The following is a 27,943-nucleotide window of genomic DNA, read 5'->3' on the forward strand; positions in this document are numbered from 1 at the left end:
ATAATGACAGTAGTAATGGTCTTTTAAAAACAATTTAGTTTCATGACCGAAATAGAACTGAACCCTTTCGTTTTTACTCCTCGGAGAATTATACACTACTGGCCATTAAAGTTGCTACACCAAGAAGAAATGCCGATGATAAACGGGTACTCATTGGACAAATAAATTATACTAGAACTGACATGTAATTACATTTTCACGCAATTTGGATGCATAGATCCTGAGAAATCAGTACCCAGAACAACCACATCTGGCCGTAATAACGGCCTTCATACGCCTGGGCATTGAATCAAACAGCGCTTGGATGGCGTGTACAGGTACAGCTGCCCATGCAGCTTCAACACCATACCACAGTTCATCAAGAGTAGTGACTGGCGTATTGTGATGAGCCAGTTGCTCGGCCACCATTGACCAGACGTTTTCAGTTGGCGAGAGATGTGGAGAATGTGCTGGCCAGGGCAGCAGTCGAACATTTTCTGTATCCAGAAAGGCACGTACAGGACCTGCAACATGCGGTCGTGCATTATCCTGCTGAAATGTAGGGTTTCGCAGGGATCGAATGAAGGGTAGAGCCACGAGACGTTGTGTTGTTGTTGTGGTCTTCAGTCCTGAGACCGGTCTGATGCAGCCCTCCACGCCACTCTATCCCGCGCAAGCCTCTTCATCTCCCAGTACCTACTGCAACCTACATCCTTCTGAATCTGCTTAGTGTATTGATCTCTTGGTCTCCCTCTACGATTTTTACCCTCCATGCTGCCCTCCAATGCCAAATTTGTGATCCCTTGATGCCTCAAAACATGTCCTACCAACCGATCCCTTCTTCTAGTCAAGTTGTGCCACAAACTTCTCTTCTCCCCAATCCTATTCAATACCTCCTCATTAGTTACGTGATCTACCCACCTTATCTTCAGCATTCTTCTGTAGCACCACATTTCGAAAGCTTCTATTCTCTTCTTGTCCAAACTAGTTATCGTCCATGTCTCACTTCCATACATGGCTACACTCCATACAAATACTTTCAGAAACGACTTCCTGACACCTAAATCTATACTCGATGTTAACAAATTTCTCTTCTTCAGAAACGCTTTCCTTGCCATTGCCAGTCTACATTTTATGTCCTCTCTACTTCGACCATCATCGGTTATTTTACTCCCTAAATAGCAAAACTCCTTTACTACTTTAAGTATCTCATTTCCTAATCTAATTCCCTCAGCATCACCCGACTTAATTTGACTACAATCCATTATCCTCGTTTTGCTTTTGTTGATGTTCATCTTATATCCTCCTTTCAAGACACTGTCCATTCCGTTCAACTGCTCTTCCAAGTCCTTTGCTGTCTCTGACAGAATTACAATGTCATCGGCGAACCTCAAAGTTTTTACTTCTTCTCCATGAATTTTAATACCTACTCCGAATTTTTCTTTTGTTTCCTTTACTGCTTGCTCAATATACAGATTGAATAACATCGGGGAGAGGCTACAACCCTGTCTCACTCCTTTCCCAACCACTGCTTCCCTTTCATGCCCCTCGACTCTTATAACTGCCATCTGGTTTCTGTACAAATTGTAAATAGCCTTTCGCTCCCTGTATTTTACCCCTGCCACCTTCAGAATTTTAAAGAGAGTATTCCAGTCAACATTGTCAAAAGCTTTCTCTAAGTCTACAAATGCCAGAAACGTAGGTTTGCCTTTTCTTAATCTTTCTTCCAAGATAAGTCGTAAGGTCAGTATTGCCTCACGTGTTCCAACATTTCTACGGAATCCAAACTGATCTTCTCCGAGCTCGGCTTCTACCAGTTTTTCCATTCGTCTGTAAAGAATTCGCGTTAGTATTTTGCAGCTGTGACTTATTAAACTGATAGTTCGGTAATTTTCACATCTGTCAACACCTGCTTTCTTTGGGATTGGAATTATTATATTCTTCTTGAAGTCTGAGGGTATTTCGCCTGTCTCATACATCTTGCTCACCAGATGGTAGAGTTTTGTCATGACTGGCTCTCCCGAGGCCATCAGTAGTTCTAGTGGAATATTGTCTACTCCCGGGGCCTTGTTTCGACTCAGGTCTTTCAGTACTCTGTCAAACTCTTCACGCAGTATCTTATCTCCCATTTCGTCTTCATCTACATCCTCTTCCATTTCCATAATATTGTCCTCAAGTACATCTCCCTTGTATAAACCCTCTATATACTCCTTCCACCTTTCTGCCTTCCCTTCTTTGCTTAGAACTGGGTTTCCATCTGAGCTCTTGATATTCATACATGTGGTTCTCTTCTCTCCAAAGGTCTCTTTAATTTTCCTGTAGGCAGTATCTATCTTACCCCTAGTGAGACAAGCCTCTACATCCTTACATTTGTCCTCTAGCCATCCCTGCTTAGCCATTTTGCACTTCCTGTCGATTTCATTTTTGAGACGTTTGTATTCCTTTTTGCCTGCTTCATTTACTGCATTTTTATATTTTCTTCTTTCATCAATTAAATTCAATATTTCTTCTGTTACCCAAGGATTTCTATTAGCCCTCGTCTTTTTACCTACTTGATCGTCTGCTGCCTTCACCACTTCATCCCTCAGAGCTACCCATTCTTCTTCTACTGTATTTATTTCCCCCATTCCTGTCAATTGTTCCCTTATGCTCTCCCTGAAACTCTCTACAACCTCTGGTTCTTTCAGTTTATCCAGGTCCCATCTCCTTAAATTCCCACCTTTTTGCAGTTTCTTCAGTTTCAATCTGCAGTTCATAACCAATAGATTGTGGTCAGAATCCACATCTGCCCCAGGAAATGTCTTACAATTTAAAACCTGGTTCCTAAATCTCTGTCTTACCATTATATAATCTATCTGAAACCTGTCAGTATCTCCAGGCTTCTTCCATGTATACAGCCTCCTTTCATGATGGTAGAGCCACGAGACGTAACACATCTGAAATGTAACGACCTCTCTTCAAAGTGCCGTCAATGCGAACAAGAGGTGACCGAGACGTGTAACCAATGGCACCCCAAACCATCACGCCGGGTGATACGCCAGTATGGCGATGACGAATACACGCTTCCAATGTGCGTTCACCGCGATGCCGCCAAACACGGATGCGACCATCAAGACGCTGTAAACAGAACGTGGATTCATACGAAAAAATTACGTTTTGCCATTCGTGCACCCAGGTTCGTCGTTGAGTACACCACCGCAGGCGCTCCTGTCTGTGATGCAGCGTCAAGGGTAACGTCAGCCACGGTCTCCGAGCTGATAGTCCATGCTGCTGCAAACGTCGTCGAACTGGTCGTGCAGATGGTTGTTGTCTTGCAAACGTCCCCATCTGTTGACTCAGAGATCGAGACGTGGCTGCACGATCCGTTACAACCATGCGGATAAGATGTTGTCATCTAGTGATACGAGGCCATTGGGATCCAGCACGGCGTTCCGTATTACCCTCCTGAACCCACCGATTCCATATTCTGCTAATAGTCATTGGATGTCGACCAACGCGAGCAGCAATGTCGCCATACGATAAACTGCAATCGCGATAGGCTACAATCCGACCTTTATCAAAGTGGGAAACGTGATGGTACGCATTTCTCCTCCTTGCACGAGGCATCACAACAACGTTTTACCAGGCAACGCCGGTCAATTGCTGTTTGTGTATGAGAAATCGGTTGGAAACTTTCCTCATGTCATCTCGTTATATGTGTCGCCACCGGCGCCAATCTTGTGTGAATGCTCTGAAAATCTAATCATTTGCATATCACAGCATCTTCTTCCTGTCGGTTAAATTTCGCGTCTAGCACGTCATCTTCGTGGTGTAGCAATTTTAATGGCCAGTAGTGTATTTTATCCATGAGGGGTAGGTTGGAAAACACTGCAGTAGGCCTCGCTCGGATCATCCCATTCGGCGCCACGCCCCTAAGCCGACGACGCCGATCGTCGCTTATCGGCACCCCACTGGGACAAATAAACAGAACGCCGCTACGTGACACGCAGCGACGAGATAACGGTGAGTGTGCGGCCGCAGAGCCGGCAAGTAATTGAGGCGTGATGCGCGCGGCGTGTTCGGCTGTGAATCACGGGCGATAGACAGCGCTGTCGAAGGCGGCGATAAGGCGGAGGCGTCGCCTCTGGCAGTGCCTCGCCAGAGGGCTCGCGCGGCGCACGACGCTGACATGGCGGAGAACACCGTCAACACGGTCACAGGTGAGCTGGCTCACGATTACCGTCTCCAGCGGACGGCGGCACTCCTGCTAATTTATCGCGTCCTCACTTTCCTGGTGTCTGAATTCCTCCCGCTATGACGTAACGAGCTGTTATACTTGTCACAGCGTACACTGTTGGCGCTCTACCTCTCAATTTCTCCAGCTCCCTATCTCGCTGCGTTTACGTTGTCTTCCAAATCCAGTTTTTCCGTAAATCCATTTCCCAAAACAGCTTCGCGTTGGTCGTGTAAACACTCCTATATCGATACTAGAAATGCAGGCTTGGCTGCTGGATTATGCTCTCACGGTCGATTTTCGCTTCGCGTAAACACTCTGCCGCATTTGAGCCGTAATTAGATTTTCAGGTTTGTACTGTTTTACTTTTCATTCTGCGGACGAAATTATGTACCTAGTGAAGCTAAAGAATAATTTATTTATTGCCATTATTGAATATTTCACCTTCTTGAGATGGAAATACGTATATATATGCTAATTAATATATGTGCTGAATAAGCAAAATCTGTTTTGCTACAATCCTGTATCCTTCGTGGCTCGCTAATTTGCAAATTGCTACACCCACCCACCCACCCCATCGGCTAGTGGCAAACGGCTGATTTATAAAATGCTATATCCTATCTCTCGTTTAGAAACAAAGGTTACCACACACAATCAATGGCTGATGACAAAACATTAGCTAATCCTGTGCACTGTGTATTTCGTCATCCGCAAGTTTTCAAGCCATTCCAGTTCTCCATAAGCTGAAATACAACCGTGTGTCCTGTATCCTGCGTAAATGGCGAAACTGCAAAAAAAGCTGTGCTCAGACTTCTGCTGCCAAAGATTGTTGTACACAGTCAACAGCCAGTGATAAGACATTCGTTACTGTGCACAGGAGTACAAATGTATATTTACTCACTCGGAATGTTACTACAAATTCCAAGTTTCCCAAAATGCTATAGTAGAATAATGTTCCAGCAGAGACCACTTCGCACTTATTTAAAAAACAGCGCAACCTGGGTGGGAGTAATAAACTAGTTTTGCACGCGTTTAACTGACTTGGATAAGATTTTTTAAGAACTCATCTTGAAAAATCGCATTCGTCCTTATCCTCATCTTCCTTATGATTTCACTGACAGCCATCGGATAACCACACTCTCTTTATTGTAAAACATACCATACTGAGATAATCTCACTTAATCTCGCCGACGAAATTGAGACAGCTGATTTACAGCCGCCATTTCTGTAAAACAACAGATGCTCGAAAAACCGGTATTTGAACGGGCTTGCAAAATCGATTCAGTGCGTAATGCGTGAACACGATAGCGAAAATCGAGTTTCGAAATTCTACTTGCATTTTCAGCAAGTTGTTTCGCATGCAATGTTGTGTGTGTGTGGGAGGGAGTGGGGAGGGGTCACTGAATGAACACTGGGAGGGGAGATAGAGAAGTGAGCTTGGGAGATGATAAATGATTAGTACGTTGGCAACGCGAAATTTTCTCATCTTTTCACATAAATGCTGTCGTTATCAGTAAAATTTCAGTTTTTTAGGTTCGTATGTAGTTGCGTAATAACGTAAGTGAAATGTCTATCAGATCTCCGGAATAGTTTTATTTATAGAGCTTTTTAAAAAGTAGATGCGCTTCGTGTACTGTTCATATCGATAAACAGAATACTGTGCCGTCACAAAAAAATCTTTGCTTTGGCCAACGAATATTAATTCAACATTTGTGCAGATTTGTCAAGAGTGTTAAGAAATGAACAACGAAATTCAAAAGCGGCCATTTTCTGATGGTGTCTGAAACAGAGGATGTGCAAAAACTGCAACCACAAATGAAAACGGCAAGAGTCGACACAATTTGATAATCAATGAATGGTAATTAATCGGTAATTGGTAATTAATGCAAATTGGGTACAGTTTTTATTGAATGACAACCAGAAAGAAACGCGAAGCGGAATTTGTGACCATTGTTTGGACCGTTTTACAATGAATCCAACTTAACTTGTACTCTAGTTTGTTACTACGGATGTAACATGGGTCCAACACTTTACACGGAACGAGCAGGCGCACCGTTGAAGACACTGCACTTGCATTCAAGAGGCTGCTTACCAAGTCGCGTCGTGCCACACAGATTTAGGCTTTCCGTGGTTACCGTAAATCGCCCAAGGCAAATACCTGTATTTTTCCTTTGAGGGAGCTGCTGCCGATTTCTCTTCCCATACTTCTCCAGTCCAAGTGACCTCGTCATCGACTGAATGTTGAATCCAAATCTTCCTCCCTTTCATCACTTACACCAGCAAACAAAGCAATAGCTGGGAGTAGATCGCCATGCATCAAAATGTCTAAGTCGATTTCATCTCCTGAATTGGCTATAGACGCTCTTTCCTGGAACGTAAAAGGAATTTTTCCTATTAATTGCCTTGCAAAGGAAAAATAAGCAGTATTTCCCACAATTATGGAAGTCTTCTGGGCGAAAAACACATGTGAGAAAGGGCGAAAAGCAAATGCGAGAAAAGTTGTGGTTTGGAAAAAATATATATATATTTCACAAGGACAATACACCTGCCCATGGAAGGTCCTTTTGCAATTGGTAAACGGGTATGCAGATCTTTAGCTTTTGTTGTCCTGCAGTCCTAAGCTGTGTGTAATAATTTCTCACCTAGGGTTCGTCTAATTACAACTGAGCGAAACGAATTTTTCGTACCATAAGCGTTTCGCATTTATTATTCGAAAGGTACCATTAGGTGCCAATTAAATTGCAAGAAAAAAGGTCAGCACTGTCAAAGAATGTGTTCCGCGATGCAAGGGTGCAATATGTGTATAATGAGCGGTCGGGGCGTTGGTGATTCATTAGTCACGGTCATCGGCGAACAAATGGCACTCAGGAAGGCCTGCCAGTGCACCCTCTGTTTTGACTCTGCAGGCTGCAACTGTGCTGGATTTAGAGGTGTACAGCGTATGCATCATTCATTCTAGGGTACAGCTGTGACCCATGAATGGCTACGTACTTCTGCTGAGCAGCTCCAGCCATTTGAAAGCGATCGCATTGTGGGCATTCAGGAAGCTAGATAAACGTATCGACAGATTGCTGCCCATGTTGGGCACAGTGTATCAGTAGTGTGTCATGCTTTCACCAGCAGTCTGTGGAACATTCTCGCATCTGTAGAACAGGTTCTGGACGTACACCTAGTACAGAGGCACGTCAAGATCGACACATAGTGCGAGAAGTGGTGTCGACCGGACATCATTCAGGGACGAGATCTGGGCACATGTTGCACCTGTTGTGTCATCAGGGACCATTGGGAGCCGTCTGCTTGTTGCAGGATTAACTTCACGTGTGCTTCTGGCCGCGCTACTACTGACACCCATGACACCGCCAAGCGCAACTACTCCGGTGTCGTTAAAGAGTCGACTGGAAGGTGGTACGGCGCTCTATTGTCTTCAGTCATGAGAGCAGGTTCTGCCTGTATGCGAGTGTTGCACGTGCACGTGTATGGGGTGGACCTGCTGAGCTGCCTGTTCCAGAATGTACTGGCCCACGACATTGAAATCCTATCACAGGCTCCATGGTGTGTGTGTGGGGGGGGGGGACATCGTTTATAGCTCGCTGTCACATTTGGTGTTTTTGTAGGGTAAAGTAATAATGCCCGCTATATTACAAAGGCTGTTAACCCAAGCTTTTACCATTTCTTCGACCAGAAGGTGATATTCTGCTTCAGCAGGACAACGCACGTCTACGTGCGGCTGCTGCGACCCAACGTGCTCTTTCTGGTGTAAAGCTTTCCTGCCCACCTAGATCACCAGTCCTCTCGCCAACTGAACACGTATGGCAAGAATAACTGCCGAATTGTATCAAATGGTGCGAGATGCTTGGGGCAGTCTATTGCAGGTTGCCATTCGGCTCCTTTATGGTCGTTTGCATGCAAGAGTACACGCCTACATTGCCCCCAGTTTGATGATGATGATGATGATGATGATGATGATGACGACGACGATTGGTTTGTGGGGCGCTCAGCTACGCTGTCATCATCGCGCGTACAAAGTCCCAATTTTTACACAGTCCAATCTTTTTCACAGTCAAATCTAGCCAGTGTCACGAACGATGATGATGATAAAATGATGATGGTAACACAAACACCCAGTCCCCGGGCAGAGAAAATCTCCAACCAGGCCGGGAATCGGACCTGGAACCCCGCGATCCAGAGGCAGCAACGCTGGCCCCTAGACCACGAGCTGCGGACATTGCCGCCAGCGGGGGGCAGGTGGGGGGAGAGGGCTCCACAGGTGGGGGGAGAGGGGTCCACTGTATATTGATACCATTGTTTGGGCACCCCTCCCTGTGACGTGCGTGTTTCATTTGGCCTGAACCTCTTATCACATACTCCTACAATGATAAACTGCCTGTCACCTCCTCGTCAATAAAATGACCTTGTGTTTCAGCGTGTTGCATTTTTTTCTTCCGGCAATGTATGCAGATGCTGCACGCTTCTCTACATTTTTTTCTCGTTCAAGTTTTACACCTGTTCTTGTGGTTACTGCCATTCGAAAGATGTCGAGAGGACAATACTCAAAGCCTTCAAAATATTATCGAAGTTTCGCTCATAAGATCGAGGCATATCTAAAGGCTATTAGTGGCACCAAAATAAGCTTCCAGATACTGATAGACGATATGGGAAATGAAATTGAGGGTACAAAGCAAAAGCAGAATTGCTGAACTCCGTATTTAAATGTTTCTTTACAAAGGAAAACCCAGGAGTATTCCCACCACTTATTTTTCGGACCACTGCCAATTAGTATCAATGGTGTTGAGTAACAGCTGAAATAGCTTAAATTAAACAAAGTTCCAGGGCCCGATGGAATCCCTATTAGATTCTACACTGAATTGGCAGCTGAGTTAACCGTAGTCTACCACAGGGTACATTCACCTAACAAAAAGCAGTACCCGATAGTTAGAACAAAGAACAGGGCACACCATCTGCAAGAAGCGTAGCAGAAGTGATCCACAAAACTACCGTCCAATATCTTTGATATCGGGTTATTGTAAAATCCTAGAACATATTTTGAACTCAAACATAAAGAAGTATCTCAAATAGAATGACCACCTCCATTCAACCGACATGTATTCCGAAAACACGGATCAAATGAAACCCATCTCGCATTTTTCGCATAGAATATCCTGAAAGCAATGGAATAAGGCCGTCAGGTAGATGTGTTTCTTGATTTCTGAGAAGTGTTTGACTCAGTACCACACCTATACTTATTATCGGAGTCCGGATGTTTGAGGTATCAAACGAATTTTCTGAGTAGATTGAAGATTTCTCTTGATAGGGAGGACGTAGTATGTTATCTGAGACGGAGAGGCATCGACAGATATGGAATTAACTTCGGTCATGCCCTAAGCTGTCCGTGTTGGAAGTCAGTGCCCTTGCAGATGATAATAATAGTAGTAACCTCAGACTTTACAGATGATGCATCTATCTATAATAAAGCGTCTGTAAAAAGCTTCACAAATATTCAGTTACAGTTTGATAAGATATTAAGGTGGTGCAAAGATTGGTACCTTCCTTTAAATGTTCGGAAATTTAAAATTGTGCACATCACAAAACGAAAAAAGTATCGTTTTAATTGATTCAGCTGTGGGTTCTTGCTGAAGCATTGTATATTGTGTTAACTAATACAAAAAAAAAAAAAATTCGTTTCATAGCTACCATTTCAACGAGCCGCTATTGGAATCGGCCAACACGTATAAATACCTGGATGTAACAATTTGAAGGGATAAAAATGGAACAATCGTATGGGCTGAGTCGTAGGTAAAGCAGATGGCAGTCTGTGGTTCATTGGTACAATACTAGGGGAACGCAGACAGTCTACAAAGAACATTGCGTACAAATCACTCGTGTCACTCATTTTATAATATTGCTCAAGTGTATGGGACCTGTACCAAATAGGACTAACAGGGGATTTTGAGCACATACACAGAAGGGCAACACGAATTCTCACAAATTTCTTTTAACCCTTGGGAGATCGTCAAGGGGATGCTGAAGAAACTGAACTGGAAGACATTTGAAGACAGACGAAAACTATCCCAAGAAAAACCTCTTACAGAGTTCTAATAACCAGCTTTAAATTATGAACCTAGGAATATACTACAACCCCTTGTAGGAACCTCGAGGACAAGATTAGATAAATTATAGCACACACAGAGGCATTTAAATAGTCACTTTCCCCAATTCGTACGTGAATGGAATGGAAAGGAGCCCTAATAACTGATACAACACCACCTCACAATGATTTTGAGAATGTAGATCCAGTTGCAGATGACACAAGTATAGGGGTTAAAAGTAGTACCCATCCACTTACTGAAAAGGCAGCTAATGAAATACACTCAAATACGACGCACCACGAAGGAATTATCCGAATGGGATGGAAATAGGTAGATGAGATGTACATGTACAGACAAACAAATGATTTTAATTTTAGACAAATTGGATGATTTATTCAAGAGCTTCATAAACTGAGCAAGTCAGCAACGCGTTGGCCCGAGTCTAGTCATGCAAGCAGTTATTCGGCTTGGCATTGATTGATACAGTTGTTGTATTTCTATTGAGGGATATCGTGTCGAATTCTGTCGAATTAGACCGTTGGAGCGACAAAATCCCGAGCTTTGAGGGCTCTGCCCATAATGATCCTGACTGTCTCAATTGGAGAGAGATCCGGCGAATTTGCTGGCCAAGATAGGGTTTGGCAAGCGCGAAAACAAGTACACTGAGAGATTCTACTGCTTGTATTCGTGCTTGAGAACCCTGCCTTGGCCAGCAAGATCGTCGGATCTCTCCCGAGTTGAGAATGTTTGGAATGTTATGGGCAGGACCCTCCAAGCAGCTCGGGATTTTGACGATCTAACGCGCAAATGGGGCAGAATTTGGCACGATATCCCTCAAGACACCCAAGAACTCTATCAATCAATGCCAAGCCGAATAACTTCGTGCATAAAAGCCAGAGGTGGACTAATGCGTCATTGACTTCCTCAGATTGTGAAGATATTTCTCACTAATAAATCATCGAATTTGTAATCATTTGTTCGTTTGTGCATGTACATCACTTCTACCGATTCCCATCGCATTCGGATAATTCCTTCGTGGTGCGTCGTTTTTTTATTTTATGTTTTTATCTTAGAGCGTATTTGAAAACGTCGAGGGGAATTATGCAAGGAAACTAGATTAGCATTACATTTTAAAAAAGACTCGTTACATAAAGTTATTTTTTTTCACAGAACCTCACTAGTTTTAAAACAGTATACTCATACATTGAAACAGAAAGTGTTATTTGCCGGAACTGTAGATGAGTGACAGCCTTAAATGGAAAACCATAACTAGACTTAATTAAGTTCCTTAGTTAAACTACATTTGCACTATGCATGATTTCTGCTGAATGGAATTTAAAAACGAAGGAATTAGTGTATGGTGCACACTTCTATTCAATAGCAAGTTAAAGAATATTTTTTGGGGAACTCATTTTAGAGACATAATACACTCCTGGAAATGGAAAAAAGAACACATTGACACCGGTGTGTCAGACCCACCATACTTGCTCCGGACACTGCGAGAGGGCTGTACAAGCAATGATCACACGCACGGCACAGCGGACACACCAGGAACCGCGGTGTTGGCCGTCGAATGGCGCTAGCTGCGCAGCATTTGTGCACCGCCGCCGTCAGTGTCAGCCAGTTTGCCGTGGCATACGGAGCTCCATCGCAGTCTTCAACACTGGTAGCATGCCGCGACAGCGTGGACGTGAACCGTATGTGCAGTTGACGGACTTTGAGCGAGGGCGTATAGTGGGCATGCGGGAGGCCGGGTGGACGTACCGCCGAATTGCTCAACACGTGGGGCGTGAGGTCTCCACAGTACATCGATGTTGTCGCCAGTGGTCGGCGGAAGGTGCACGTGCCCGTCGACCTGGGACCGGACCGCAGCGACGCACGGATGCACGCCAAGACCGTAGGATCCTACGCAGTGCCGTAGGGGACCGCACCGCCACTTCCCAGCAAATTAGGGACACTGTTGCTCCTGGGGTATCGGCGAGGACCATTCGCAACCGTCTCCATGAAGCTGGGCTACGGTCCCGCACACCGTTAGGCCGTCTTCCGCTCACGCCCCAACATCGTGCAGCCCGCCTCCAGTGGTGTCGCGACAGGCGTGAATGGAGGGACGAATGGAGACGTGTCGTCTTCAGCGATGAGAGTCGCTTCTGCCTTGGTGCCAATGATGGTCGTATGCGTGTTTGGCGCCGTGCAGGTGAGCGCCACAATCAGGACTGCATACGACCGAGGCACACAGGGCCAACACCCGGCATCATGGTGTGGGGAGCGATCTCCTACACTGGCCGTACACCACTGGTGATTGTCGAGGGGACACTGAATAGTGCACGGTACATCCAAACCGTCATCGAACCCATCGTTCTACCATTCCTAGACCGGCAAGGGAACTTGCTGTTCCAACAGGACAATGCACGTCCGCATGTATCCCGTGCCACCCAACGTGCTCTAGAAGGTGTAAGTCAACTACCCTGGCCAGCAAGATCTCCGGATCTGTCCCCCATTGAGCATGTTTGGGACTGGATGAAGCGTCGTCTCACGCGGTCTGCACGTCCAGCACGAACGCTGGTCCAACTGAGGCGCCAGGTGGAAATGGCATGGCAAGCCGTTCCACAGGACTACATCCAGCATCTCTACGATCGTCTCCATGGGAGAATAGCAGCCTGCATTGCTGCGAAAGGTGGATATACACTGTACTAGTGCCGACATTGTGCATGCTCTGTTGCCTGTGTCTATGTGCCTGTGGTTCTGTCAGTGTGATCATGTGATGTATCTGACCCCAGGAATGTGTCAATAAAGTTTCCCCTTCCTGGGACAATGAATTCACGGTGTTCTTATTTCAATTTCCAGCAGTGTATTTCCAGAATATAGACGTGTGTTATAAGAACTGTATTTGGTATTAGTTCTAGAACATCCTGCAGAGATTTCTTCAAAAAAACTGACATTTTAACAACTCATTACAATCCTTCGTCTTATAAAATACTTAAAATATTAAAATATCCGACGTTTCGGCAGTGTCACAATGACCGTTCTCAGGGAACAGATTATTTAGCTGGGCTGTAGGTGCTTCGGTATATTGAATTTCTATGAGTGTTATAAGGCCATAGACGTATAATTTTTTCTATATCTACATCTACATGATCACTCTGGAATTCACAATGAAGTGCCCGAAAGAGGGTTCATCGAACCGTCTTTAATCTACTTCTCTGCCGTTCCACTCTCAAGCACCGCGCGTGAAAAACGAACACTTTTATCTTTAAATGCGAACATTTTAGGCTAGACTTTACCGTGACTGTTATTGACATTAAATGAAACAACAAGTTTACTGTTACCAGTCACCTTTTATTTATTTCCACGACGCTTTTCAAAGGTTTAAACCTCCATCATCGGGTGGATTTATGACATTTGTGTGTGCGCCACAGGTTCCTCCAAAAAATCGTAACACAACACCCACGCAAATGTCATACTAACTAATGTAAATCCACCCGATGATGGAGGTTTAAACCTTTGAAAGGCGTCGTGGAAATAAATAAAACGGTGACTGCTAACAATAAACTTTTATCTTTCCGTGCGACCTCTGATTTCTCTTATTTTATTACGATGATCATTCCTCCCTATGTAGATGGGCGCCAAGAAAATATTTTCACACTCTGAGGAGAAATTTGGCGACTGAAATTCATGAGAAGGTTCTGCAGCAACGAAAAACGCCTTTGTTTTCACGACTGCGACCGTAATTAGTTTATCATATCCGTGGCACCTTCTCCCCTATTTCGTTATAATAAAAAACGAGCTGCCCTTCCTCGTGCTTTTTCGACATCCTCCGTCAATCTTATCTGTTGCGGATACCACACCGCACAGCATTATTACAGAAGAGGGCGGACAAACTTAGTGTAAGGAGTCTCTTTAGCACGTCTATTGCATTTTCTAAGTGTTCTGCCAATAAATCGCAGTCTTTGGTTTATTTTTCCCACAACAATATCTACGTGATCTTTCCAATTTAAGTTATTCGTAAATGTAATTCCTAATTATTTAGTTAAGTTTAAAGCCTTTAGATTTGCGTGATTCATCGTGTAACTGAATTTTAGTGGATTCTTTTTAGTGCTCATGTGGATAATTTCACCCTATTCATGATTTAGAGTCGATTGCCCTTTTACCACAATACAGATATCTTGTCTAAATCATTTTGTAATTGCTTTTGATCATCTGATGACTTTACATTACGGTAAATGACAGCGTCATCTGCAAACGCCAGATATTACTTCTGTTTTGATCGACGACTTTCCGTCAGTTATTAGGAACTGTGACCTTTCTGACAGGAAATCACGAGTCTATTCACGCAACTGAGATGATACTCCATAGGCAAGCAGTTCAATTAGAAGTCGCTTGTAGGGAGCGGTGTCAAAAGCCTTCTGGAAATATAAAAATATGGAATCAATTCGACGTATCATGTCGATAGCACTCATTACTTCATGAGAATAAAGGGCTAATTATGTTTCACGGGAACAATATTTTCTGAATCGGCGTCGGCTATTTGTTAATACATCGTTTTCTTCAAGGTGATTCATAATGTTCCAGCGCAGTGTATGTTCCAAAATCTTACTGCAAATCGGCATTAGTGATACGGGTCTGCAATTTGGCTGATTATTCCTATTTCATTTCTTGGGTATTGTTGTGACTTGTGCAACCTATCTTTCTACGAGCGACCGGTTCTATATGATTATAAGTACGGAGCTATTGTACCAGCATACTCTGAAAGGAACGGAACTTAACTGGTTTACAGTCTGGACCGGAAGCTTGCCTTTCTTAGGTTTCATAAGCTGCTTCACTACACCGAGGGTATCTACTTGTAAGTTACTCATGTTGCCAGTTGTTCTTGGTTCAAATTCTGGAATATTTACTTCGTCTTCTTTTGTGAAGGAATTTCGGAAAATCGTCTTTAGTAACTCAGTTTTAGTGGCACTGTCATCAATAACATCACCATCGTTATCGTGCATTGAAGGTATTGATTGCGCCTTGCTACTGGTTTACTTTACATGCAACCAGAATCTTTTTGGGTCTTCTGCCAGATTTCGAGACAGAGTTTGGCTGCGAAAACTATTAAAAACATCTCGCACTGTAGTTTGTGCTAAATTCCGAGCTTCTGTAAAACTCCGACAATGTCGGGGGTTTTGTGTTCTTTTAAATTTGGCAAGCTATTTTCATTGCTTCTGCAACCATGTTCTAACCTGTTTTGTGTACCTCTTATTAATTTATTTGTTATATATCTCAATTGCCGTCTTTTCTATTTCTTTGAATTTAAACCACTTTCTATGCTTACATAATCAGATTTGGCACGGAGAATTTCCCTTAGGCAAGCGTCAGACGTATGTTTATTTACTTTTTTAAACATGTATTTTGCGTTTATTTTTGAGGGGTTTGGATGTTACACTATTCAGTCCCTATATAATAACCTTGTTGTCACTAATCCCTGTATCCGTCATGATGCTCCCTATGTGCTCTGAATTATTTGTTGCTATGAGTTCAAGTATATTTTAAAACAGTTTTATGAGAACGCATTCGGACGTTGTTTTATGCCTACCACCGATTTTAGACATGTTTTTTCGCCTGCATATCGGATGTAGAATGAAGTCAACACCAACTTTAATTGTATGAGTGGGGTACCTATATGAAATGACACTAAAGTTTTCTTTGAACCGTTCAGCAACTATATCATCTGAACCGAGTGGGGTCGGTAGAAGGAACAAATTATTAATTCAATCCAGTTGTCGAGTACAACCTCTACCCATACTAACTCACAGGAACTATCTGTTTCAGTTTCACAACAAGGTAAACTACTTCTGATACCACCAAACACTCCACCATCAACCGTATTTAATCTATCCTTTCTGAGCACGGTTAGGTCCTTTTTAAAAATTTCAGCTGAACTTATTTCCGGCTTTAGAGAGGTTTCCGTACCTATAACGATTTGAGATTCAGTGCTTTCTATTAACGCTTGAAGTTCTGATTCTTTTCCAACGCAGCTACGAGAGTTTACAACTACAACATCGATTGTTTCTATATCTACCCTCTTCCTATATTCGTACTGCACCCTTCGAAAGTGAAGACCTTTCTGCATTTTCCCGAGACCCAGTAACCTTATAAACGTCCACTCCGCCCCATACAGCCCTAGCTACCGGGTTAGGAACTTCGTGCGTGTGGTGGACTCCTGACCTATTTAGCAGAACCCGGAAACCCACCATCACATGGCGCAAGTCTAGGAATCTGCAACCGACACGGTCGCAGAGCGGTCTGAGCCTCTGATTCAGACACTCTACTTGGCTCTGTACTAAAAGACTACAGTTGGATTTGTCGACGATGCTACAGATGGTGAACTCCGCCGTCATCTCGCAAGCAAGATTGGTTGTCTTTACTACTTCAGCTAGCCATCCGAAACCAGAAAGAATCTCTTCCGATCCAAAGCGACATACATCATTAATACCAACATGAGCCAGCACCTGAGGTGGACTGTACTCTATGCTCTTGCACTGGACTCGCATTCGGGAGGACGACGGTTCAATCCCGCGTCCGGCCATCCTGATTTAGGTTTTCCGTGATTTCCCTAAATCACTCCAGGCAAATGCCGGGATGGTTCCTCTGAAAGGGCACGGCTGACTTCCTTCCCCATCCTTCCCTAATCCGATGAGACCGATGACCACGCTGTCTGGTCTCCTTCCCCAAACCAACCAACCAACCAACTCTATGCTCTTCAACGTATCCGATGGCACCTGTTCTACATCTGGAATGACTCCTCCCAGTATGCACACGCAGTACACAATGGATTTCTTCCCCTCCTTCACAGCCGTATCCCATAAGGAGCCTCATTATGCGCCCAACATTGGAGCTCCCAACTCTCAATAATCCCACTCTCTGCGAATGCTCAGACCTTTCAGACAGAGAGGATTCCTCTGGAACAGGGCGAGCGACTTCATATGGCTCAGGGACTTCGTCAGCCACAGACAGGGCCCGAAACCTTTCAGACGAACTGGGGAGGCCCTCCGATCGGCCCCTTGGAAAGTCTTTCACTGCTGGCCCATCTTGTAATGACCTCTCACTTGACCATCGGTGAGGGAACCGATTGAGGGATATGTGGGTCGTCCTGGGTATCCTTCGGATCGCCACATTCGGCGCTCTACAGTGATGCCCATTGACAATAGCCTCAAGCTGCATCACCAAAGCCAACACTCCCTGGATCTGTAAGTAAAGAGTCACCACCCTTATTTGCAGCTTATATTTTATTGCCCCTAAAACGCCACTGGTCAGTGTTAAGGGAAAGGAATGTACGTATGACTGACTATTCACAGGCTGCCCAGCTTGCTGGTAATTGGCAGCCCACCATCAACCAGAGAGAAGCTTATGGGGGCCATGTTCTGCTGCTTTTAATCACAGTAAATCGACGCCAGTTGTGAATACACTGTTTATTTAGCTGGTCACTGCAATATTGGTGCGGCTGCTGGCTGGTGGCCAGTTGTACAGGGGTTGCTGACAACAAGAACACAATGAGGTTTCAGCTATTCTCTCAAGTAGTGCTGCCAGGCTGCTTCTGGATTACAATTGCCACTCTTATTTTGTGTGTGCGCATCGTTGGCTGTCTTACAAGTGCACAAGCTTCAGAAACGTCGTAGGCTGCTCACAGCCCGTATTGTGCTCCCCAAGTGTCTGTTGTGCTGCCCCAGTCGAAAATAACGCCCAACCCACCACGTGGGTGGAACGGACCTTCCGGTTCCCCAATGTAGGAGGTACCATACACACATTGTAACTCATATATACCTGTTGTGCTGAGACTTTTTACCGTATCCTTAGTGGAACGTATCAAATTTTGGATCCTACAGCCGCTCCATAAAAATAGTTTGCAGCCTCTTTGGCAAAGCATCTTGCTTCCTCTATCAGTGACGCTGTTGACATAACGCACAGGGGTGGACAAAAATATGGATACATCAAAAACGCACCACATTACCACGCGTAATATAGTGAAGGGAAACTATTGGTGTTCTAAACAGCTTCTAACCGTCTCGGAATGGATAAATACAGGTCGTCTATGGTTTGCAAGGGAATCTTATACTCCTCTTCCTGCAAAATAGTGTCAAGTACGGGAAACGATAATCGAGATGTATAGCGATCACGCAACCTTCTCTCCAAAGTAGATGACGAAGAGTCGGTAATATTGAGCTCTGGCGATTGTGGTGGCCAGGGAGACGCTACAATTCACCCTCGTGCTCACAAAACCAGCCCTGGACGATGCGAGCCATGTGAACAAGGGACCTGTTGTCTTGGAACTCAGAATCGCCATTGGGAAACAAACGTTGTACCATGGGATGAACCTGATCATCCAAAATGGTAACATAATCCTTGGCAGTAATGCGACCTTGCAGCGTAACCATGGAGTCCACGGAGAACCACGAACTGCTGCCCAAATCATCACCGAACGCCACCTACGTTTCACTCTTGGCAGCAAGCACTCTTCCAGAAGTTGGAAACAGTGGGAAACAAGACACATCCGGCCAAATGACTCTTTTCCATTGTTCCATAACTCAGTTTTTATGACTTCGGCACCACGTTTTTCTCTTAGGGTCATTTGCATCACTGGTGAATGGCTTTGGAATTCCGGCTCGCGCTGCAATTCGCTGCATATGGAGCTCCCTTCGCGTTGTTTTGGCGCTGACAAGGTTCGCGAGTGCGACAGTCAGTACTGCAGTGACTTTTACAGCCTTCCTCCTTTATTTTTCGCAACATTTCACTTCGACGACTGTCTGTCACGATCACTCAACATACACTTTCGTCCGCATTGTGACTAAGGGGATGGTGTCTTTCCGCTTTTCCCGTATGCGGTATAAATCTTCGATACTGTGTCTCTTGAAACACCCAACACTTCTGCTACTTCGGTTACGGAAGCATCCACCATACGAGCACCAACAATTTGCCGAGTTTCGAATTTATTTAGCTCCGACATAATGCATTCACAGCTACACAGAACACGCTACACAGAACACTATTTCTGACCACGACGTGTAGACAGAACTGCTCTGTTGCCATTAGTGGTCAGAAGCAACAGCGTTACGTACAGTCTCAACTAGCATCTGCATTTATGTTCAGGCATGCACGCGCGGTGTTCGCGTATCTTTGTCGATCCCGTTGAACGCTGTAGCTCTTCTTTTTCTTTCTGTTGTCGTACACTTTGACTCATAAGGTGTTAGGCACCCTTTGAGTTATAGTTTGATAATGTCTACACTGATGCGGTGGGCTTGGGCGGTAAGCGTATGTAGGTCGGAACACTTCTAAGCCGAATGACGGTAGGATTCAGTGGGTAGTTACCGGTTAGTGTGATTGTCTTCCGGTAGACGTTGGGTCACAGTCTGGCATCGGGAGTTACGTAGACTTTCACGTCCAGGAACGGAATCGCGCCGTTACTTGACACAGTCTGCGCAAGCCCACGTATTTACAGCAGTGGTTTGTAAGGGCAGGAAGTTCACTAACAGGTACGAATGGGGGAACTATTGAAGAAGGGGAAGGAAAATTACTTAATGATTCGGCGTTTCTTAAGAGGTGCCAGGACTGCAAAGTAATTATTCCTACATTCCACCGAGCGAGATGGCGCAGTGGTTAGCACACTGGACTCGCATTCAGGAGGACGACGGTTCAATCCCGCGTCCGGCCATCCTGATTTAAGTTTTCCATGATTTCCCTACATCACTCCAGGCAAATGCCGGGATGGTTGCTTTGAAAGGGCACGGCCGACTTCGTTCCCTTATCCGATGAGACCGATGACCTCGCTGTTTGGTTTCCTCCCCCAAACAACCCAATCCAACCCGTACATTCCTCGAGGTTCGACCTCATCTGGATAGCAGGGAAATGAGAGGAATCTAAGAACAGGCCTGCCAAGCTATGTTCAGGGAAACGATTCAAGAATTTTGTAACAGCCTGGACATCAACGACAGACTGTTACACCAGAACCAGCTATGGATATCGTCCAAACCATCGGTGACAGATTGGTCCGCAACACACGGCCAAGCCTGAACGTAAAATTGTTCTGCACTCTCCCAAAGAAGGAATTAGAGGAACTAACAAGGGAGATAGATGGTACGAGGATATGACTAGATATAAAGCGAACCGCCGTAAGTTTGTCGTCAAAAATCTTTGCATTGATGCTTACAAGGACCTCTGCAGAACAAAGTATTAAGTTTGTTGAAGCGGCACTCCAACTGGCCCCACAGGTAGATACCGAAAAGATAAGCCAAGAAACAGTCGGAATCATACAAAGAGTGGTACCATCCAAGAAAGAACGCCTGTAGAAGAACTTAAGATATATGAGCACATTGTGATTCTCGAGGCTAGTAAAGGAAACAGCACATTTGTCTTGGATACTACACAATTTAAATCGAAAATGATCGATTTGATGATGTATCCGATAGCAAAGATAATAAAGGAGACGCTTGACGTATTCAAAGACTCCGGAGCTGATCGTGGCGCTTGGAGGGACCCATTACCAAAGTTCCTGTAGCAGCGAGAATTTTCGGGTTATTAAATCAGTTGCTCACCCACCTACAATCTAGCGAAGTATCTGGCCAGAAAACTACGTCATCTTGTGGGAAACACACAATCGTATGTGAAGGATTCGACTCACTTCGTCCGACTTATCCAGTAAACTGACATAAAGGTCAGTTTTGACATAAAGCCCCTCTCTAGGTCGGAACACTTCTAAGCCGAATGACGGTAGGATTCAGTGGGTAGTTACCGGTTAGTGTGATTGTCTTCCGGTAGACGTTGGGTCACAGTCTGGCATCGGGAGTTACGTAGACTTTCACGTCCAGGAACGGAATCGCGCCGTTACTTGACACAGTCTGCGGAAGCCCACGTATTTACAGCAGTGGTTTGTAAGGGCAGGAAGTTCACTAACAGGTACGAATGGGGGAACTATTGAAGAAGGGGAAGGAAAATTACTTAATGATTCGGCGTTTCTTAAGAGGTGCCAGGACTGCAAAGTAATTATTCCTACATTCCACCGAGCGAGGTGGCGCACTGGACCAATCGAATGGACTATTAGCACTCTTTGGAAACAATTGCAGCCTGATGTATTTGACTTGGCGCCGCTTTTTCTCGTCAAACTGTTTGACCTCGCGTGGTAAACATTATGAACGAACGGACGGTAAGGCAGTGGGATCTGTCCTCCCTCTGCTAGCAGAATACATCTTCATTGTGTTAAGCTCCACGAATTACCGCCCACAATGGTCCTGAAATCACAAACATCTGTGCCAACTTTGGTTATACGTTTTGACCTCCTTTGATTTCTCACTCTTCCAAAGTCGAAATTAAAAAAAAAGGTTTGACGCATATACATCGGCTCATTCGACGAAAGATACGTATCTAAGGACTGGAAAGTTGCCCAGGTCACACTAACACACAAGAAAGGTAATAGAAATAATCCACTGAATTACAGATCATATCGCTGACGTCGATTTGCAATGGGGATTTTGAAACATGCACTGTGTTGAGACATTATGAATTACCTGGAGAAAAATGAGCTATTGACGCGTAGAACAGATCAAGAAAATATCGTTCTTGTGCGACACAACTAGTCTCTCTCTTTAGTCTCAAGAATTTGTGAGTGCTATTGACAGAGGATCCCACATTGATTCCATATCTCTAGATTTCTACCACACTTTTGACACCGTCCTCACAATCGGCTTTTAATCAAACAGCGCGCTAATAAGTTATTGTCTTAGTTGTCCGAGTGGATTAGTAATTTCCTGTCAGAGAGGTCACGGTTCGTAGTAATTGACGGAAAGATCGAATAAAAAAAAATTGTTATTTGGCGTTACCGAAGTTAGTGTTATAGGACCCATGCTGTTCCTAATCTATATAAACGATTTAGGAGACAATCAGAGCAGCCCTCTCCGTTTGTTTGCGGATGATGCTGCAGTTTACCGTTTAATAAAGTCATCAGAAGCCAAAAACAACTGCAAAATTATTTAGAAAAGACATTTGTATCATTCAAAAAGTGGTAACTGACCCTAAAAATAAAGTGTGACGTCATCCACACTAATACTAAAAGGAATTCGTTAGATTTCGGTCAAGCGATGACTCACACAAATTTAGATGCTGTCAGTGCACTTAAATACCTGGGATTACGATTATGAATAACTTAAATAGGAACGATCACATATCATATGTTGTGGGGAAGGCGAACCGAAGACTGCGATTTATTGACAGAAAACTTGGAAATGCGACAAATCTACTATAGAGATTGCCTACATTACACTTGTCCATTCTCTTCTGAAAAACTGCTGCGTAGTACGGGATACATGCCAGATATGATTGATGGAGGACACAAAAAAGTTCGAAGACAGGGTGCTTGTAGTGTATTATCGCGGAGTAGGGGAGAGTGTGCCATGGGTATGTTACGCAAGCTGGGTTGGCAATCATTGATACGAAGTCGTTTCTCGTCGCGGTGAGATTTCTCATGACATTTCAGTCTCCAAATTTCTACTCCAAATGCAAAAGTATTTCATTCATTCCCACCTACACAAGGAGAATGAATCATCGTAATAAAATAAGATACATCAGAGCTAGCACGGAAAGATTTAAGTGTTCGTTTTTCCCCCGTGCTTTTCGAGAGTGCAACGCCAGAAAACAGTCTGAAAGTGGTTTTACGAACCCTCCGTCAAGCATGTAAGTGAAACCTATACAGTAGTCATATAGACGTGCATGTATGTGTGGACTCCCTGGAGGCGGCTAACTCTGTCTGCAAAGTCTGTGTCTGGACAACTTTCCTAAGGGAACACAGCGAAGGAGCTACATTAACTCATTCAAGATGGTGTATCGCTGCGTAAATATTTAAGGGAAGTATTTCAAGATGGTTTAAAGACAAATAATTAGCAGCATGTAGTCACTGATCCTCTCATATAAGTGAAATGACCGTAGTGGAAAACTTCTAAAGAAACTGTATGTCTCTGAATCCAATCGAATGATGTGACACAGTTCTCAGACAGTGGACTCACATTTGGAAGAAAGGGTACAGGTGGAATTCCACAAAATAAAGGACAGGCAAGAGAAGAAATTGGATTGGCTGCAGAGGTACTACGATGACTGTAGATCGGAGAGAATACAAGTAGACAGTTTCCAGTTTTACCCCAGAAGCGTTAATGAAAGCGAGTACACATTCGGCGACGATGAGCTTCATGTAATTAATAAAGGTCGTAAATTTATTATACAGTCTTTTAAAAAATCACAAAGGAGCTGATTATAGCGATCAAAATAGAGGCAGATGTAGTTAAATTAGATGTAAATGAAAAAAGGGCATGTAGGAAATAAACTGGAAATTGGAAATTTGTGGTAAGTTCCTATGGGACCAAACTGCTGAGCTCATCGGTTCTTAGGCTTACACACTACTTAATCTACGTCTACGTCTACGTTTATACTCCGCAAGCCAACCAACGGTGTGTGGCGGAGGGCACTTTACGTGCTACTGTCATTACATCCCTTTCCTGTTCCAGTCGCGTATGGTTCGCGGGAAGAACGACTACCGGAAAGCCTCCGTGCGCGCTCGAATCTCTCTAATTTTACATTCGTGATCTCCTCGGGAGGTATAAGTAGGGGGAAGCAATATATTCGATACCTCATCCAGAAACGCACCCTCTCGAAATCTGGACAGCAAGCTACACCGCGATGCAGAGCGCCTCTCTTGCAGAGTCTGCCACTTGAGTTTGCTAAACATCTCCGTAACGCTATCACGCTTACCAAATAACCCTGTGACGAAACGCGCCGCTCTTCTTTGGATCTTCTCTATCTCCTCCGTCAACCCGATCTGGTGCGGATCCCACACTGATGAGCAATACTCAAGTATAGGTCGAACGTGTGTTTTGTAAGCCACCTCCTTTGTTGATGGACTTCATTTCTAAGGACTCTCCCAATGAATCTCAACCTGGTACCCGCCTCACGAACAATTAATTTTATATAATCATTCCCTTTCAGATCGTTCCGTACGCATACTCCCAGATATGTTACGGAAGTAACTGCTACCAGTGTTTGTTCCGCTATCATATAATCATACAATAAAGGATCCTTCTTTCTATGTATTTGCAATACATTACATTTGTCTACGTTAAGGGTCAGTTGCCACTCCCTGCACCAAGTGCCTATCCGCTGCAGATCTTCCTGCATTTCGCTACAATTTTCTAATGCTGCAACTTCTCTGTATACTACAGCATCATCCGCGAAAAGCCGCATGGAACTCCCGACACTTAACCAACTTACACCAAGGAAAAAACACACACACACCCATGCCCGAGGGAGGACTCGAGCCTCCAACGTCGGCAGAGCCGCGCGCACCGTGGCATGGCGCCTAGACCGCACGGCTACCCCGCGCGGCATAATAAACTGACTAAAGCTGTTATTGCTAACATGAATAAACACTCGAATAAGAAGTACATTAACAGTAAAGATTACAATACTGCTGCTTCTATTAACGATTAGCTCAATACAAAGTTATCATTACTCGGTGTTACGAATGGTTCAGACGGTTTAGAAATGGCCGGACGGAAGTTAAAGATGACCCTCGTTCAGGACGCCCTTCGACGTCTACAGACGACGCTCATGTCAGTAACTTCAACGAAATAGTGCGTACCAGTCGAAGACTGGTCGAGAGATTGCAGAAGAATGTAACATTTCAGTTGGATCATGTCATGACATCCTGCCACAGCATCTTGGAACGGATCGTGTTGCCGCGAAGTTCGTCCCATAGCTTATGAGTCAAGAGTAGAAAGACCTGCGCCTCGCAATCTGTGAAGAGCTTTTGGATCGCGCAAATGAGAACGAGATGTTCCTTAAGAGAATCATAACTGGTGACGAGACGTGGGTCTACGGTTATGATGAGACCAAGGATCACGCTTCACAGTGGGTCAGGAAAGATTCTCCAAGACAAAAAAAAAAAGCTCGTCAGGTCAGATCAAATGTCAAAGCACTGCTGATAGTTTTCTTTGACTTTGAAGGATTTGTTCATTATGAATTCGTACCACAGGGACAAACTGTTAATCGATGGTCCTATCGGGACGTGTTGCGACGCCTGCTGGGAAATGTGACCAGGAAATGGCCTGAAATGTGGCGTGACAATTCGTGGCTCTTGCATCACGATAAAGCACCCGCTCATTCGTCCCTGTCGGTGCGTGACTATTGCACGAAAAACGAAATCACGGTGCTGCCTCATCCTCCATACTCTCCAGATCTGGTCCATGCAGACTATTTTTTTTTATTTCCAAAGTTGAAAACCCCGTTCAAAACACGAAGATTCTCAACAATAGACGAGATAAAAGAAAATTTGCAGATGGCGCTTCACACAATCGAGCAAGGGGCGTATCAAGACTGCTTCCGTAAGTGGAAACGGCGTTGGGCGCGTTGTACCAAGTGTGGAAGAGAGTATTTCGAAGGAGGCCATGCACGACAATTAAAAGGTAAGCGCAGAATTTTTCGAACGTCAGGACAGGCGTACTGGTCATCAAGGTTCCAGTCGAGCACGCCTGCCAACACAACAGAAGATCGCCGTATTGTGCATAAAGCATCACGTCCGCACCTGCCATCTGAGAAAAAGTGATTTAGTCGCTGCAGTATTGCGTGTTACCCCATACCGTAGGTCAGAGACTAACAGCAGTCGAATTAGGGAATTACCATTCCGGTGTGTACGATGTCGCTAGCACCACAAGTTTGGAGCGGTGCCCTGATCGGGAAGTATGGACTCCCGCTGAATTGCGTCGCATTGTGTCGCTCGAGTTGCATTTCTTGACTACTTTGGATGATCATCGTCGGCGATTCTGGCGGAGAACTGGTCACAAGTTTCGTTCTTCGAATGTTTTGGAGAGACATAGCGGTGTTACTCCTGCCCTCATTGTGTGTGGAGTCATCGCGTTCGACTTCACCTCATGGCTGGTAGTGGTTGAAGGAGCTCCGAGGGCACAGTGGTACGTTACGGACACCCTGCGTCATCATGTGTTATCTCTCACGTGAAAGTAGCACGGTACCATTTTTCAACAGGACAATGCTCGTCCTCAAATGGCACATGTCTCCATGAACTGTGCGTGTGTGTTGAGGCACTCATGCGGCCAACAAGATCCTCAGATGGTGGATGCCAACTCCGTCCGAGCGCCAGTATCCAGAATGTCAAGGACCAGTTAAAACAGTTGTGAGCCAGTCTGTCTCAGTAGAGTCTACAATGGCCTTATGACATCCTTACCAACGGAATCAGTGCTTGCATACAGAAGGCAGTGTAATGGAGAAAAATAGTGGGTAATGCAGAGAAACGAGAAAATTTCAAGTTGTTGTTGTGGTCTTCAGTCCTGAGACTGGTTTGATGCAGCTCTCCATGCTACTCTATCCTGTGCAAGCTTCTTCATCTCCCAGTACCTACTGCAACCTACATCCTTCTGAATCTGCTTAGTGTATTCATCTCTTGGTCTCCCTCTACGATTTTTACCCTCCACGCTGCCCTCCAATACTAAATTCGTGATCCTTTGATGCCTCAGAATATGTCCTACCAACCGATCTCTTCTTCTAGTCAAGTTGTGCCACAAATTTCTCTTCTCCCCAATTCTATTCAACACCTTCTCATTAGTTATGTGATCTACCCATCTAATCTTCATCATTCTTCTGTAGCACCACATTTCTAAAGCTTCTATTCTCTTCTTGTCCAAACTATTTATCGTCCGTGTTTCACTTCCATACATGGCTACAACCATACAAATACTTTCAGAAACTATTTCCTGACACTTAAATCTATACTCGATGTTAACAAATTTCTCTTCTCCAGAAACACTTTCCTTGCCATTGTCAGTCTACATTTTATATCCTTTCTACTTCGACCATCATCAGTTATTTTGCTCTCCAAATAACAAAACTCATCGACTACTTTAAGTGTCTCATTTCCTAATCTGATTCTCTCAGCATCACCCGATTTAATTCGACTAAATTCCATTATACTCGTTTTGCTTTTGTTGACGTTCATCTTAAACCGTCCTTTCAAGACACTGTCCATTCCGTTCAACTGCTCTTCCAGGTCATTTGCTGTCTCTGACAGAATTACAATGTCATCGGCGAACCTCAAAGTTTTTATTTCTTCTCCATGGATTTTAACCCCTACTCCGAATTTTTCTTTTGTTTACTTCACTGCTTGCTCAATATACAGATTGAATAAGATCGAGGATAGGCTGCAACCCTGTCTCACTCCCTTCCCAACCACTGCTTACCTTTCATGCCCCTTGACTGTTATAACTGACATCTGGATTCCGTACAAATTGTAAATAGCCTTTCGTTCCCTGTATTTTACCCCTGCCACCTTCAGAATTTGAAAGAGAATATTCCAGTCGACATTGTCAAAAGCTTTCTCTAAGTCTACAAATGCTAGAAACGTAGGTTTGCCTTTCCTTTGCCTCACGTATTCCAACATTTCTACGGAATCCAAACTGATCTTCCCCGAGGTCGGCTTCTACCAATTTTTCCATTCGTCTGTAAAGAATTCGTGTTAGTGACTTATTAAACCGATAGTTCAGGTAATCATAAAAAATGTAGGAACGTTACAAAACGTGAGGTTTAAAATGTGTTTTACAGGGGTAGAGTTTGCATGAGGCCTCACTTTTAATAAGTTGTATCAGTC

The 27,943-nt window shown here is 44.3% G+C and overlaps 1 protein-coding gene across 1 annotated transcript in view; it reads left to right on the plus strand.

Moving 5' to 3' along the window:
- Positions 1 to 4,019: 4,019 nt before the first annotated feature.
- The window catches only part of LOC126198744 (uncharacterized), a 73,867-nt gene continuing 49,943 nt past the window's right edge, over positions 4,020 to 27,943 (plus strand). Inside the window, exon 1 of the mRNA XM_049935294.1 lies at positions 4,020 to 4,178. Within this exon, the coding sequence (XP_049791251.1) occupies positions 4,148 to 4,178 (31 nt within the window). The 5' untranslated portion in view covers positions 4,020 to 4,147. The remainder of the gene's footprint in view (positions 4,179 to 27,943) is intronic.

The sequence above is a fragment of the Schistocerca nitens genome, chromosome 8 (genome assembly GCF_023898315.1).
Source record: "Schistocerca nitens isolate TAMUIC-IGC-003100 chromosome 8, iqSchNite1.1, whole genome shotgun sequence".
In the NCBI taxonomy this organism is placed as follows: Eukaryota; Metazoa; Arthropoda; class Insecta; order Orthoptera; family Acrididae; genus Schistocerca; species Schistocerca nitens.